Source organism: Sinocyclocheilus rhinocerous, unplaced genomic scaffold (assembly GCF_001515625.1).
Source record: "Sinocyclocheilus rhinocerous isolate Xijiao unplaced genomic scaffold, SAMN03320098_v1.1 scaffold412, whole genome shotgun sequence".
Classification (NCBI taxonomy): domain Eukaryota; kingdom Metazoa; phylum Chordata; class Actinopteri; order Cypriniformes; family Cyprinidae; genus Sinocyclocheilus; species Sinocyclocheilus rhinocerous.
Genome location: NW_015642498.1, coordinates 1146857 through 1160887, shown reverse-complemented (window position 1 = coordinate 1160887; position 14031 = coordinate 1146857). Strand labels below are relative to the sequence as shown.

The following is a 14031-nucleotide window of genomic DNA, read 5'->3' as shown; positions in this document are numbered from 1 at the left end:
TTACCATATTGCTGTTGATGCCGTGTCCAGCCGGAGCGTAACATAAAACCATATCTGAATTTGTGATCGGATAAAAGACAAACAACAAGCCCTACTCGACACTGCCCAAAAGAGGCGGCGGCCTAGAGTGAGCAGAGGCCGGGGGCTAGAGTGAGCGGAGGCCGGTGGGCTTGTGAACGGCGCGGCCGGCGGATTCGAGAAAGGAGCGTCCGGAGGGCTTGCGGCAACCACATGTGACGACCCCGGGCTGGACTCCGCTTCGTCCACGGTGAAAGCCGATCCGGCGATCCACAGCGCAAAGTTGTTGTATTTCCTTAGCAACCAGCACGGATCAGCTCTAGGCATGACGAAGCGGATATCGTCCTCTTTTGGAAGGCCAAACAAAGTAGTTTCGTTTTCACAACGAATCACACAGTGCCTTCACGACATGGCGGCGGCGGCAACAATACTACAGCGAGAATAAAAGTTATGCCTTCTTTCTTTGCGTGAACATTTGGGCGGCGTTATGCAAATCTTCCCACATAGTGAGGTAGATATGTGGGGGCGTGTTAGAACGAGCCGTTTTAGGTAGGCGTGGCTGACTCTTAACTTTTATAAAGAATATTTCTTTGGATTTGAGACTTTAGTCTTTGCAACTTTACAGATCTTCTTTATGCACCAAGAGCTTGTAACACTCCAAAGAGAAAGGAAAAATTTAAATCGCATCATATGACCCCTTTAAGTCTCATTATAACATACAAAACATACCTTAACTCCCTTTTTCAAAAAGGAAGATGTATAGATGTAGAATCAGATATTGTTTTGATATTTTATCCTTTATTTGTATTCTGAAGTTTCCATCAAAAAGTGATTCTAAGAGAGGTGAGTCTGAATCAGTAGTGGGTGAGGTAAACAGATGAGAGAAACAGATGAGAGATGCATGATGGAAACAGAATATAGATGCTGGAAAATGATAGATAAGATGGATAGTATTTTGAGGCCCTGGCAGAGATTGATGTGCCTGAATGGCAGTAATGTAACAGGGGAATACTGGAGGGCACACAGCTGTCATGTGTAAATAAAAGCTTGTACTATCCTAACACATACCACAAGAGATTTGTATTGGAGCCTCAGTAGGAGCTGCAGGTGCTGCATGCAGTGTTATTTTGTGATATTTGGAGAAATGTAAGAATATAATTAAGAATAAAAGATTGCAATATTTTTTGTTGTTGTTGTTTTTGTAAATACAAAATTGCTAATTTCAACCTTTTGTATTCACTGAAACTAGGAGTGGTAGTACATTAAAAGAATTAAATAAAGTAATTATAAATAATTAAAATAAATTAGTTAAAGTCTGTAATTCCAGACATTAAAAAATGTAATGTTCTTCAGGGTTCACACTCTTTATGGTGAATAAATTAACATAACTTTTTGACAGTTTGTGATAATAAAATAAAATATAAAATAAAATAAAATGTTTGTAGACAAAAATAGAAATGTACCTGCTGTTTCTATCTGCTAAAATATTTTAGAACAGAAAAAAATTATTTTAGAGACTAATTTATTCAGTATTGATTATTTTTCATTTTAATGCAAATTTACATGACTTAAAGGTGGGGTAAGCGATTTCTGGTAGCCAATGTTGACATTTGAAATCACCAAAACAAACACACCACTACCCCAAAAGGGTCTCGCCCCTATTTTGATAGCTCCGCCCCACACATACGCCATTTCAAGCTCAAAATAATTTAAAGGTACAGTAGTATGAAGCAGAGTGAGGCGGAAAGCCGTCGAAGCAAAACAAGGCCGCTGAACGAGCGTGACACACGACTCGAAAGCAGCAGAGCTTTTATTATGCCACAGTCGACCGCTTCCGCTTCTGGAAAGCAGCGGAAGTAAGCGCTGTTTTATCATACTAGATACATTTGAACGTTCTGTTATAATGCTACTCTGTGCGGTCGTCACCGGTCTATTAAAACGCACAACATATTAAAGCGTCTTTGGTGTTTCCATGTTTTCTACAAAACAAAACCGGAAATCGAGGGGTTATGACGTCATTGGCAGGCGACACAATGACACTATGGACACGGTCCGTGTCACAAGTTAAAATTGCTTATTTCTCTGGATTTAAACATTCTTCGAAACATTTGGGATAATGTAAGTACACAAGTCAGCAAAATATATAAAACTGTTCTAGTGGTTTTTGGATATTTTAATCAAAAAAATCTTACATATTGTGCCTTTAAGATTTAATGGGTTTTCCTGATTTAGAAATCACACTTAAAATTCCCTGGTATGTCCAGGTTTTTCAAGACTGTGGGAACCCTCATTCTTGAATAAAAATTGCAGTTGTTGAAGGAATAAATCAAAATAAGAAAATTGTGTTACATATTTTAGCTGTTTTAGCCTATTGTAGGTTTTTTTTGTCTTATTTTAAATCAGTTTAAGCCATCTTGTGGCCCCCTTGGAAGTGTGCTGAGGCCCCTATTGGGTCCCAGTCACCTGCTGTAATATGTCATAAAAACTGGAGTATTTTCTCATGCTATGTCCTGTATCTGTGTGTTTTTAGATCCTTACGTCAAGATTCACCTGATGCAGAACGGCAAACGGCTGAAGAAGAAGAAGACGACAATCAAAAAGAACACCCTCAACCCTTACTACAACGAGTCTTTCAGTTTCGAAGTGCCATTCGAACAAATCCAGGTAATTCAAGTTTTTTTTTACTTGTACTGAAACCGAGCTCTAATATGGCAACGGCAAATTCAACGCAAATTCCCATTTTCATTATTGTCATTAAAGACTAATTAAACAAATCCTGTGTTGAAATTTATAGAGAATAATTGGCAAGCAACAGACGAAAAGTTACTTGTGAAATGGGATAAGGCTTGGCGTGAGGCTTTTAAAAAAGTTTTGTTGCTAATTATTTAGAGAATAAAATGGATGCAATGCTTGCTAGTGCAATAAGAATAAAATTGCTTCAAATTGATTTAGCATTTCACAGTTCAGGGGATACATTTTATGCTTTGAGTGAGCTGCTTTGAATTCAAAGTGTGTCTGGGGGTCTGTTAACCAGAGAGGCCTTTCTCCCTTCCCATTCACACCAAGCAGCAGACATTTCTAAAAGCGGCTATCCCCAACTAACAGTTCCTCGCTCATTGTACATCCCTCAATATTTCATTACATGGCAAATTAGCTCTGGCTCCCGAGAACAATGGCCCCAGGCCTGTTCTCACTGGTCAGTGAAGTCCAAGCGGAGAGGTGGATCGAAGGATAATCAGGGCTCTGAAGACATTCATTCATATTGTCTGCTCGCATTTCGTGCGCAGGTCGGATCGGGCTCAAAGTAAGCAAGCTAAGAGCGAGCCATTGACCCAGAACTCACACCGATCAGTTGTGTGCTCACAGTCAATTTACAGAGTTGTTCGGACCTCTTTGGTGGCACCCGCTGGCCTTTCTTTGGTATCTGCTGTCATGCTCTTCAAAGACCCAAGCTGCTATAGAGTAACAGGCCCTTGAAAAGACCATCACACTGAGATAATTGTAGTGGTATTTAGGAAAATGGTAAATTTGTATTTTGTACATGTGTGTATTTTCTATGTGTATTTTCAGTCATTGTTAAACAATGTTGCCCGGCAACCCATTGTAGGATATTCATAATGTTAAAGGCCTCTTCATTAAGTTATAAAATGTCGTTTTTAAATGTGTCAGAATTTATAAAAAACTTTTTATAACTACTGTACTTTACTGTATATATTTATATATACATGGCTGTTCAAAAGTTTGAGATTCAGTTGTTTTTTTTTTAAAGCAATTAATACTTTTCAGAAAGGATGTATTAAATTGATCAAAAGAGAAAATAATTTACACGCCTTGCTGAGGGTAAGAGGTTTGTTTAAATCTATAATTACACACAATTATCTTAGCCTTACCTTTTCTTCATAGGGCTATATGTTAAAATATTACAGTTCTTCTTATTATAATCATGTTCCAAATTCCGTTTGATTTTAGTGCTCTCAAATGATTAATCATGATTAATCACATCCAAAATACAGTTTATATAATATATGTGTGTATAAAGTTTTGTTTATGTAATATATGTGTGTGTACTGCGTATATTTATTATGTATATAAAGACACACACATACAGTATATATTTAGAAAATATTTACATGTATTTACATGTTTATATTGATCTTCATATAATTTATATTATATATAAATACACTTAATATATAAACATAACGTATTTTTCTTAAATACATGCGTGTATTTATATATACATAATAAACATAAACAGTACACACACATATATTATGTACACAAAAACTTTTATTTTGGATGCGATTAATCGCACATATATGGGTCAATTTTTTGAAATTGAGATTTATACATATACATAAATAAGCTTTCCATTGATGTATGGTTTGTTAGGATAGGACCATATTTGGCCGAGATACAACTATTTGAAAATCTAGAATTTGAGGGTGCAAAAAAATCAAAATATTGAGAAAATCGCGTTTAAAGCTGTCCAAATGAAGTTCTTGTCAATGCATATTACTAATCAAAAATTAAGTTTTGATATATTTACGGTAGGAAATTTGCTAAATATCTTCATGGAACATGATCTTTACTTAATATCCTAATGATTTTTGGCATAAAAGAAAAATCGATAATTTTGACCCATACAATGTATTGTTGGCTATTGCTACAAATATACCCCAGCGACTTAAGACTGGTTTTGTGGTCCAGGGTATATATATATAACAATATAACAAAGAGTGAAAAATTTAAGGGGGTCTGAATACTTTCCGTACCCACTGTATATTAAAAATGTCAACTATATTAAAACAGTTATTTTAAATTGTAATATTTCCCAGTATTACTGCTTTCACTGTATTTTTGATCACATAAATACAGCCTTGGTATGCATACAAGATTTCTTTCAGAAACAGTAAAAAAATCTTACCGACCCCAAACTTTTGAACGACACTGATCATCATCATCATCATTATTATTACCCAGCACATGTTCAAACAAACTGAAAGGCACAAATGTTACATTACAAATGTGTGTCTCTACTTTCTATTACAGAAAGTTCAAGTTGTTATAACTGTTCTGGACTATGACAAGATTGGCAAGAACGATGCCATCGGCAAAGTGTTTGTGGGTTTGAACAGCACAGGCACCGAGATCCGTCATTGGTCAGATATGCTGGCCAACCCGAGGAGACCCATCGCTCAGTGGCACGTGCTCAAGCCGGAGGAGGAAGTGGATGTCCTGCTAGCAGCTCAGAAAAAATAGAGCAGCCCGTGCCGCTCTTCATGCACCCTCACTCCTAATTTCGTGTCTAAGAAAACCGCCTTCTTGGACCACCCCCTTGAGATGTTGTGTTGTTACGTCGGTTTTGACCCCTCGCCCCCTTCCTTCCTTCCTTCCTTCCGTCGATAAACTTTCTCTGTCCTTTGTTGTGTCACCTCCATCCACGACCTTAAAAGTCCCCGACCAAATGCCCCCTTCTTTTAAGCAATATGATCTGTATAGATAGCGCATGACTGGAGGAATTTATTGTACCACAGGTGTATATATCAGTATGCAGACGAAAATGATTTCTAGTTTATGTGTTTGTATGTTGTTACCCGTTTCCTAATCTGTGTATATCTTGATGTTTTTAATAAGATGTTCTATTTTAAATTATGTAAATGCTGACATAGAAGAGCCAATATTATATATAACAGGATTTAAGAATTTTACCTTATTGCATTCCACTAAAATATACGATATATCTCTATATAAATATTTAAAGAATTCCAACCTGCAAGACGCTAGTGGAGGTACACTCACTTCGTAAAGGACGGTTTGTGCTTCATGACGGTGATGCTGTTAACTTTTAGTAAAACGGGTCCCCGGTTTGCTTCTTTCTTGTTTTCTGTCCTTTGATTCCCGAATCTTCCTGAATCCGATCTGGCATCTTTGCGAAACTGTAAATTGACAAGCTGTAGCCATCGTGTCCTTGAAGCTTGAATTTGTGAATCGCTTCCTTTTCTTGTCCTTGGACTCGTTTCGTTGAGGAATTTACGGTTCAGCCTCCAAAAAAAATGAAACCAGGAGTTTTGACTCTAGCTTTAAGACAACTATTTTTTAGATTAAGTCAACGTCTGAATATTTTTGGTAACTGCATGATTTTTTTTTTACGATCTTTGCTAAAGGCCGGGTAACGGGGGGATTTAATTACACCGGGGCGTCTTTCAAGAGACTCCCTTGCCTTCAATCAAAAGTAATCAAACGTTGCGGGATGGAAACTTTTGAAGTGCTCCGTCCCGACGAGTCGATGATGGGGAGGAGGAGGAAGAGGAGAGGCGAGCTTTTAAACACTGCCATTGTTTTCAGGGAGGTACGAGGAGCACGTGACTCCTCCCTCCACGCACACTTCACTCAGATAGTGGTTGTAGCTTCGGTTCATTGGGGAACAATGTATTTTGGCCGCGACGGTGCCCTAAACAGCAGTTTTTGCTTTCTGTTGCCTTTTCACAGTGACAATAGAGTTAGCCATGCTTAACTGCCAATCCCTTCCCCCGTGGCTACTGTTTTGCACTGTACAGTCTAGGAACGGACAGTTGCTTGTCGAGAAAAGTCAGTTCGTTCAATAGCGCAAGAAAGCGAACCGGCCCCCGACCGGTTTGGACGCCACGAGCATTAGCGAATCTTTAACAATAACCGTAAAAGTTAATGGTCTGTACAGGTGATAACATTCTAATGTCCTTTACTACGGGTCTAACAAGAGGGCGAGTAGACGTTTAGTCCATTAAAACCATGAGTTATCTTGGAGGAACCTCTCGCGTACACTAGATGCTAGCTTCAGGAGGAGTTTCTAAATGTTTTCAATGTTACTGTGTAGGTGATAGCACTGTTACTTATAAATAAAAGGAGAAAAAAAAGCTATTCGTCATTCCATAGGAGTCTCTTGGGACTGAGTTGTGTATCACTGTGACTGCGGTGTGTGCTTAGCGTTGTAGTTTTCAGTAGGTAGCGGCCATCTTGTACTACAGTGACGTTGTGCTGCCATCCCCTTATCACACCACACGAGAGTACGAAAGAGAGAGCGACGGTTTCCGATAACAGTTACGGAGCGCGCGCGATTCACACAGCATTTTGTTGAGCACTGTGCAATACTTGTATGTTCATTCCCTAGTGTTTAAACGGGCGGCATCTCTCGATAGGGGCAAAAAAGAGAGAGCGAAAAAAAACGCAACCCTATACAGCGAGACGATGTATCCATCGACCGTAGTCTGGTTAGGTCACAGCACACGTGTGTAGTTTGGAGCTCAACATCTGTAAACTTGTTAAGGATTCCTCCGTTTTTCCCGTTGAGTTTTCCTGCACACAGATTTAACCATCCAAACATTCGGGTAAACGAATATATATATATATATATATATATATATATATATAGGATGTACCCCAAAGATAAGGCAATATATATATCTATCTATATATATATGAAAACCCTTCCCTTTCAGAATAGGTGTATATATATTTTTATATTTGTCCTGATATCATTTCCTCATTATTGAGATCACCTGGATATAAGAGAATTGTATCAATCTTGTTATGGAAACTATCTGTTGTACTATTAATATGATTGGCTGTACCATTTTGTTATCGCTGTTATGATTACACTCATGACTATTACCTGGTTATCGTTCCTTTAGTGCCCTATTGAAGACCATTTTATATTTATTATGGAACTCAGAATGTACAGTATGGACTGTGTGTTTTGTTTCTACTTTTTATCGTGGGACCAAGTATAGTTGGCACTTTCATTTCAATGTTGCAATAAATACTGATTCATGTGTTTTATTCATAGCCGAATATGATTTCTTACCCTGTCGGAGAGAGCGAACCTAGAGAAGAACTCCAAAACGTGTAATCGCAACTATAGGTACAATTATTACTCCTACGTTACCTGACTTACTTATGTACTCTCGTTTATATAAGTATTTATGATATCTTAATACAAGAGGCTTGTTTATAAAACAAGGATAAAAATGCAGTATCACAAACTGACACACTCGTTTTGGACGGCAAAAGGGTGTTGTTGTACTATCAGGTGTCTGCACTATGGGTGTAGAACTGGAAGTACAGTAGAAGACAGCATTGCTCGTTGCACCTCAGAGGTTTGTAAAGTAGTCTGAAAAGCCATTTCTAGCCCTGCAAAGCAACGCTATCTTTTACTGAAGCCTACCAAAGCACGCAAACAGCTCCGACAACCGCACCCGACAACTTGAAAAAGAGAAACAACAACAAAAAAAGCCTGATCGCTCAGCACAGTATACGCATACAACCTTCCGATAATCTACGACGACAAAAAGCCACCTTTCAAGAAAAAGCTGTGTAAAGAATTAGAATCTGATGCTGTAGGGAGATCCTAGTTGCCTTTGTGTATATCAACTGCCTGCTTGAGTATTTTTGTGTGTGGATCTTTTCTCTGTAATCTTGTAGAACATTTCGGGGTGTTTTTCTTGCCATACTGCTCGCCCCAGCGGCGAGCCGACAGTTATATTGCTGTGTATACCTTCATTTTCGATGAGGTGTTTTACAATTTCGTTTCACTTTGTGTAGTGATTCACTCTGTGGAGTTTCTGACTGTTGTTATATAACTTCATATACACAAATGTTCAATAAAAATGTTTTATTTCCTGTTCATACAGAATTTTCTCAAGAGCCTTTTTTTGGTCTTAAATTATATATATATATATATATATATATATACAGTGGTGGCCAAAATTATTAGAACACTTGGCATATTTCAGGTTTCAGTTGTTTTTGTCGAATTGGCCATTACAATACCCATAAAACTAAGGAAATATCTATGTGTAGGCTATATATATATATTTATATATATCTCCTGCAGAAATAGTAAGCCAAGACTTGTAGCATTTTCTCTGGATTTTCCATTTGATAATGGGTCATAAATGTCACTAAGTGATTTATATACGGATTATAACAGTGAACTATGAAAATGTCTGAATCTCAAGAGGTCAAGTGTGAAATATCAAAGACGAAACAACATTTCTGTGTCTTTAGTTCAATATCTTCCATTTCAGGCTTACTGAGTGTGAAGCCCATATAGATATCCTCTGAGCGGATTGGCGCTCGGGAGCACGCGCACGGAAGCGCTGATAATGAAATATGGGCTCCTTCAAGAACAAGATAAGAGCGGGGCTGCGCGGGGGTCTCGGGGCTATCGGCTCCACAGGATCAAATGCATTTCGGCATACATGACTTTGACCATCTCGCACCATTACGTACATATTACTCAGCAGTCGGCCGCTTCATCTCTGAGTAGGTCTTCAAGGTCTGCTTAAGAGCAATGAATACGAGATGAGGCTGGTGTCTGTGCACCTTCTCACTATCACACTCAAGCATGAGCGCTAAATTTGGTCATGATCTAAAGTTACAAATCCTTCCAGTGAAAAACCTCATGTTACTTTTCTGTCGCTAAGCAGAGATACAATCCTGATGTGGTTACGAAATATCATAGATTTTATAAGTAAACTTCATCTGTTCAATTCATTGCAATTTCTGCAATAACAGATGTCATGATTGTTATGCAGTCATTTAAACATTAATAATGTGGCATGACAATGACATCTCTTGTGATCCTGATTTAAGGAAGATGGTCTATAATAAAAAATAAAAAAAACTCATCATTGTTCATTTCAATTGCAGTTGCTTGGCAGGTTCCTGGCTGGAACTTTTCTTTTTACCTGTTTGGTCAAAACAGTCCACTAAGTAAACCCCAGAGGGCGCTACTCGCTATTGCAGCTTCAAGTCGCGTTATTATGCGTCTTCCTCTACTTTTTTACGTACTCGCTCTAGTTTCGTCACCGAGAACGACCACAAGAATGTCACCATCGTGTCATCAGCTTCAAAGTAAGACACAAAATAACACATAAAGTCCCAAATGCATCTAAACTTATACAAACTGCGACAGGCTGATTGTCGTCGTTTTCCATACAGGCGAACAATGAAAACGCGCGCGGGATTATACGTCACGTGTGTCCAATAGAGACGTATCCGTGCGTAAGCATTTTACAAGGTCAAAATTGCAGCGATAACATAAGAATGTGCTTGTCAATGTTCAAACCCCTTCTTTTTGTTCCCTGCCGTTTTTGACCAATTATGACCGCCTTGATGTGAAATGAAGCCATAGTGTGCGGTGTGAATAGTCATGCAGCTTTGGTAACCTTCCTTACGTGAAGTAAAGTCGCTTAATAAATGGTTCATGAATTAATATTTATGAATAAATAAACATGTCCTCGTGATAGTAAAACGTCTTTAATCACCAAGATGCTTCAACATATTTATTTTAATCTTTAAAGTGACCCTATGGATTTTTGAAAATTACCTTTCATGAATAAATCACGCAGTACACTGTAACACAGCTCTATGCTCACTCTGTGGAGTTTCTGACTGTTGTTATATAACTTCATATACACAAATGTTCAATAAAAATGTTTTATTTCCTGTTCATACAGAATTTTCTCAAGAGCCTTTTTTTGGTCTTAAATTAACTTCATTCTGCTTTTGAATCTTCAAACCGCATGAAATGAGTAACAATGTTCCATAGTTTCTATCAGAATACCTTAGTAACATTTTATTGTTCTTAGTACAATAAAATGTGGCATGAATGAACAAATAAATGAAATAAAGTCAAATAACAAAATGATTCTTGCATTTACTTCCAAGAAGAGCCCATATTTAATAATGAATAAATTCAGGGTTCTCACAGTCATGAAAAAAATTAAGGACATTTTATATTGGCCTTTTCATGAACATTGAATATTTAGCTCTAAAATAATTACTTAATCAGCTAGAAATTGCTCTAAGTGGAATTTCTGTCAAACTAATTATTTTTTTAAAATCCTTATGCAGTCATGAATTTCACTGAAATTGAATTGTAGAAACTGTCGTTGCCAATGTATTTTGTTTTATTCAAACCCCTTCTTTTTGTTCCCTGCCGTTTTTGACCAATTATGACCGCCTTGATGTGAAATGAAGCCATAGTGTGCGGTGTGAATAGTCATGCAGCTTTGGTAACCTTCCTTACGTGAAGTAAAGTCGCTTAATAAATGGTTCATGAATTAATATGTATGAATAAATAAACATGTCCTCGTGATAGTAAAACGTCTTTAATCACCAAGATGCTTCAACATATTTATTTTAATCTTTAAAGTGACCCTATGGATTTTTGAAAATTACCTTTCATGAATAAATCACGCAGTACACTGTAACACAGCTCTATGCGAATGAAAACACCCTGCAAAGTTTTAAATCTAAAAGTGCACCGTGTATAAAGTTATTGTATTTCAAAAGAAAGAGTCGACTCTGATTCATGAAAACGAGTCGTTTTTAAAACGAATCTTAAAGGGGTCATATGATGCTTTTTTAAAGATCATTATTTTGTGTATTTGGTGTAACAGAATATGTTGACATGCTTTAATGTTCAAAAAACACATTATTTCTTTGAAACTTCAGGGATCTTATCTATGCACAATCAGCTTGTAAAGGCTGATTTATACTTCTGTGTCGGACCTACGCCTTTACGCCGTAGGCTATGCGTCAGTTTTCATTTATACTTCTGCGTCGTTGTCCGCGTCAACGTGCAGTACACATGCAAACCGCTAGTCTGCAGTGTCCACGGGCATGTTGCTGGTGTAACCCGCAGTACCACGGCAAAAGCCGAAGAAGAAGCGGCTCGTCGGAGAAGCATTATAGCCGTGATGGCGGCAAATAAATATCAAATTATTAAATCATTATTTAAAACTACAAAAAGGAGACAACAACGGAACAGGAGATGATGGTATTCTTTCAATCTGCACAAGGACTTGTACCACGGCAGATCAACATTGTTTGTTGCAGACAACTACTGATGTATAATGCTATGTAGTATAATAAATGATAAGACACTTGTTCTTTGCTTTGTTTTATTTTATATAAGAAGGTGTAACATTAAAATATATTAAAGTGCACCTGCGGACTGCGTGTGCGCCCAAATACTGTAGTGTACACCGCAAGCTTTTAAAAGCTTAGCTTTGAAGTGTGCTAGACATGAATAGTGCTCATAAACAGCTGTTTATGATAGTATTTATACATCATCTGACAGTTGAATAAATAAGCTTTCCATTGATGTATGGTTTGTTAGGATAGGACAATATTTGACAGAGATACAACTATTTGAAAATCTGGAATCTGAGGGGGCAAAAAAATCTAAATATTGAAAAAAATTGCCTTTAAAGTTGTCCAAATGAAGTTCTTGTCAATGCATATTACTAATCAAAAATCAAGTTTTGCAGTAGGAATATTTAAGGTAGGAAATTTACAAAATATCTTCATGGAACATGATCTTTACTTAATATCCTAATGATTTTTGGCATAAAACAAAAATGTATCATTCTTGTTGTGCATGCAGTGCAAATGTAAATGTACTGTAGCTGTAGGGTAAAGTGTTCCAGTGATGCAAAATTGACAGGAAATGCTACTATAAATATGATTAGAAAACTTTCTTTAGAATTAAACCATTTTCAATATAAACCATTCATTAGATTTACATTTATTCATTTAGCAGATGCTTTTATCCAAAGTCAATTACTTACAAATGAGGAACGCAACAAGTAATTAATCTTAAGGAAGAGAAATGCTAGTAATACAAAGTTTCATCATTGAGAATAGTGTAACAGGAAGGGACATAAGAAATAGTCAAAGCATAGCAAAAGTGTTTTGTTGTTGTTGTGGTGGTGCTTTTCCAGCAGGATACAGTTAAGTGAGATTAGTTTTCAGATGTTTCTTGATGATTGTCAGGGATTCAGCTGTCTGGATAGGGTTAGGACGATCATTCCAACAACAAAGAACAGTGAATGAAAACATTCTGCAAAGTGAACACTTTTCCAGGCTGATTTATGAAAATGAAAAAGGAAATTAGGAACGGGATTATGTGTTCTGGTGCTGTTACTTACATTATATACATTAGGGTTGTGTGATATGACAATATTAGATTGGGAATATTATTTTTAATAGCAAACATAATATAAATATAAGTGAAAAAAGTCATATGACCCACCCTTCTTTGGCCGAAACGGTCTGTCTTTTTTTTTTTCTTCCTTACAATATTTTGTTACCTTTTAAGTAGAGCTGCATGATTAATCGTTAAAATATCACGATCTCGATTCAAACACACACGCGATCTAATTCCTAAATGACAACGATTCGCCTGTGTCTATTAAATATTTGGAAAAAACAAACCGGAACATTCAAAACTGTGTTCGTGCTGCCGCTGACACAGAGAGCAGATATGTTTCGATAAACAGCTTCACAAACAGTCTTTCAACTAACTTACACAGTATTATTTCTGTCTTACAGTCATGATCACAGAAATACTGTAATGAACATTTATAGTTCGGATTAGGGCTGCACGATTAATCGAATGCAATTGTCATGCGTATCTTGTCAGTAAAGCCGGTTCTGTGATTAGTAGTAAATCTCCAGCACGTGCTTTCAGATGGAGCAGCATTTACTACACAGAGCTGTAGTTCACTGATAAGCTACGCAAAATCGCGTTCATAATCGCAGACGATTTAATCGTGCGATTATGAAATCGAAGAAATCGTTCTGTGTTTATGAAAGATGTTTGCGTAGCTTGTAGTTCACTGAGTAGGCTCTGTGTAGTAAATGCTGCTCCATCTGAAAGCACGTGAAAATACCACATTTAATAACATGTTTTTACTCCAAACTCACTTCATAACGTCAGTTGAGTGTTTGAAATAAATCCTTCTGTGAGATGATGTGGCTTCTTACACAGAATAAGGCACGCAACATATTTCATAGTATTCTAAGCAGTGATAAAGGCATTGCATTAGTGCTGGGCGGTATACCGGTTCATACCGAATACCGGTGTTTATTTTTGTTATGATATGAATTTTTAAAATACCGCAATACCGGTGTACGTCGCTTAAACAACGTTCGGAACGCGACACTGTTTGAAAGAAGTCCCTT

At 37.3% G+C, this 14031-nt stretch overlaps 1 protein-coding gene across 5 annotated transcripts in view; it reads left to right on the top strand.

Moving 5' to 3' along the window:
• LOC107755909 (synaptotagmin-1-like) overlaps positions 1-5847 on the top strand; it is a 246790-nt gene extending 240943 nt beyond the window's left edge. For all 5 annotated transcript variants that reach the window (XM_016572871.1, XM_016572872.1, XM_016572873.1 and 2 more), the window contains 2 exons: positions 2549-2682; positions 5071-5847. In XM_016572871.1, coding sequence (XP_016428357.1) covers positions 2549-2682; positions 5071-5280 — 344 coding nt within the window. In that variant the 3' untranslated portion in view covers positions 5281-5847. The remainder of the gene's footprint in view (positions 1-2548; positions 2683-5070) is intronic.
• Positions 5848-14031: the final 8184 nt, after the last annotated feature.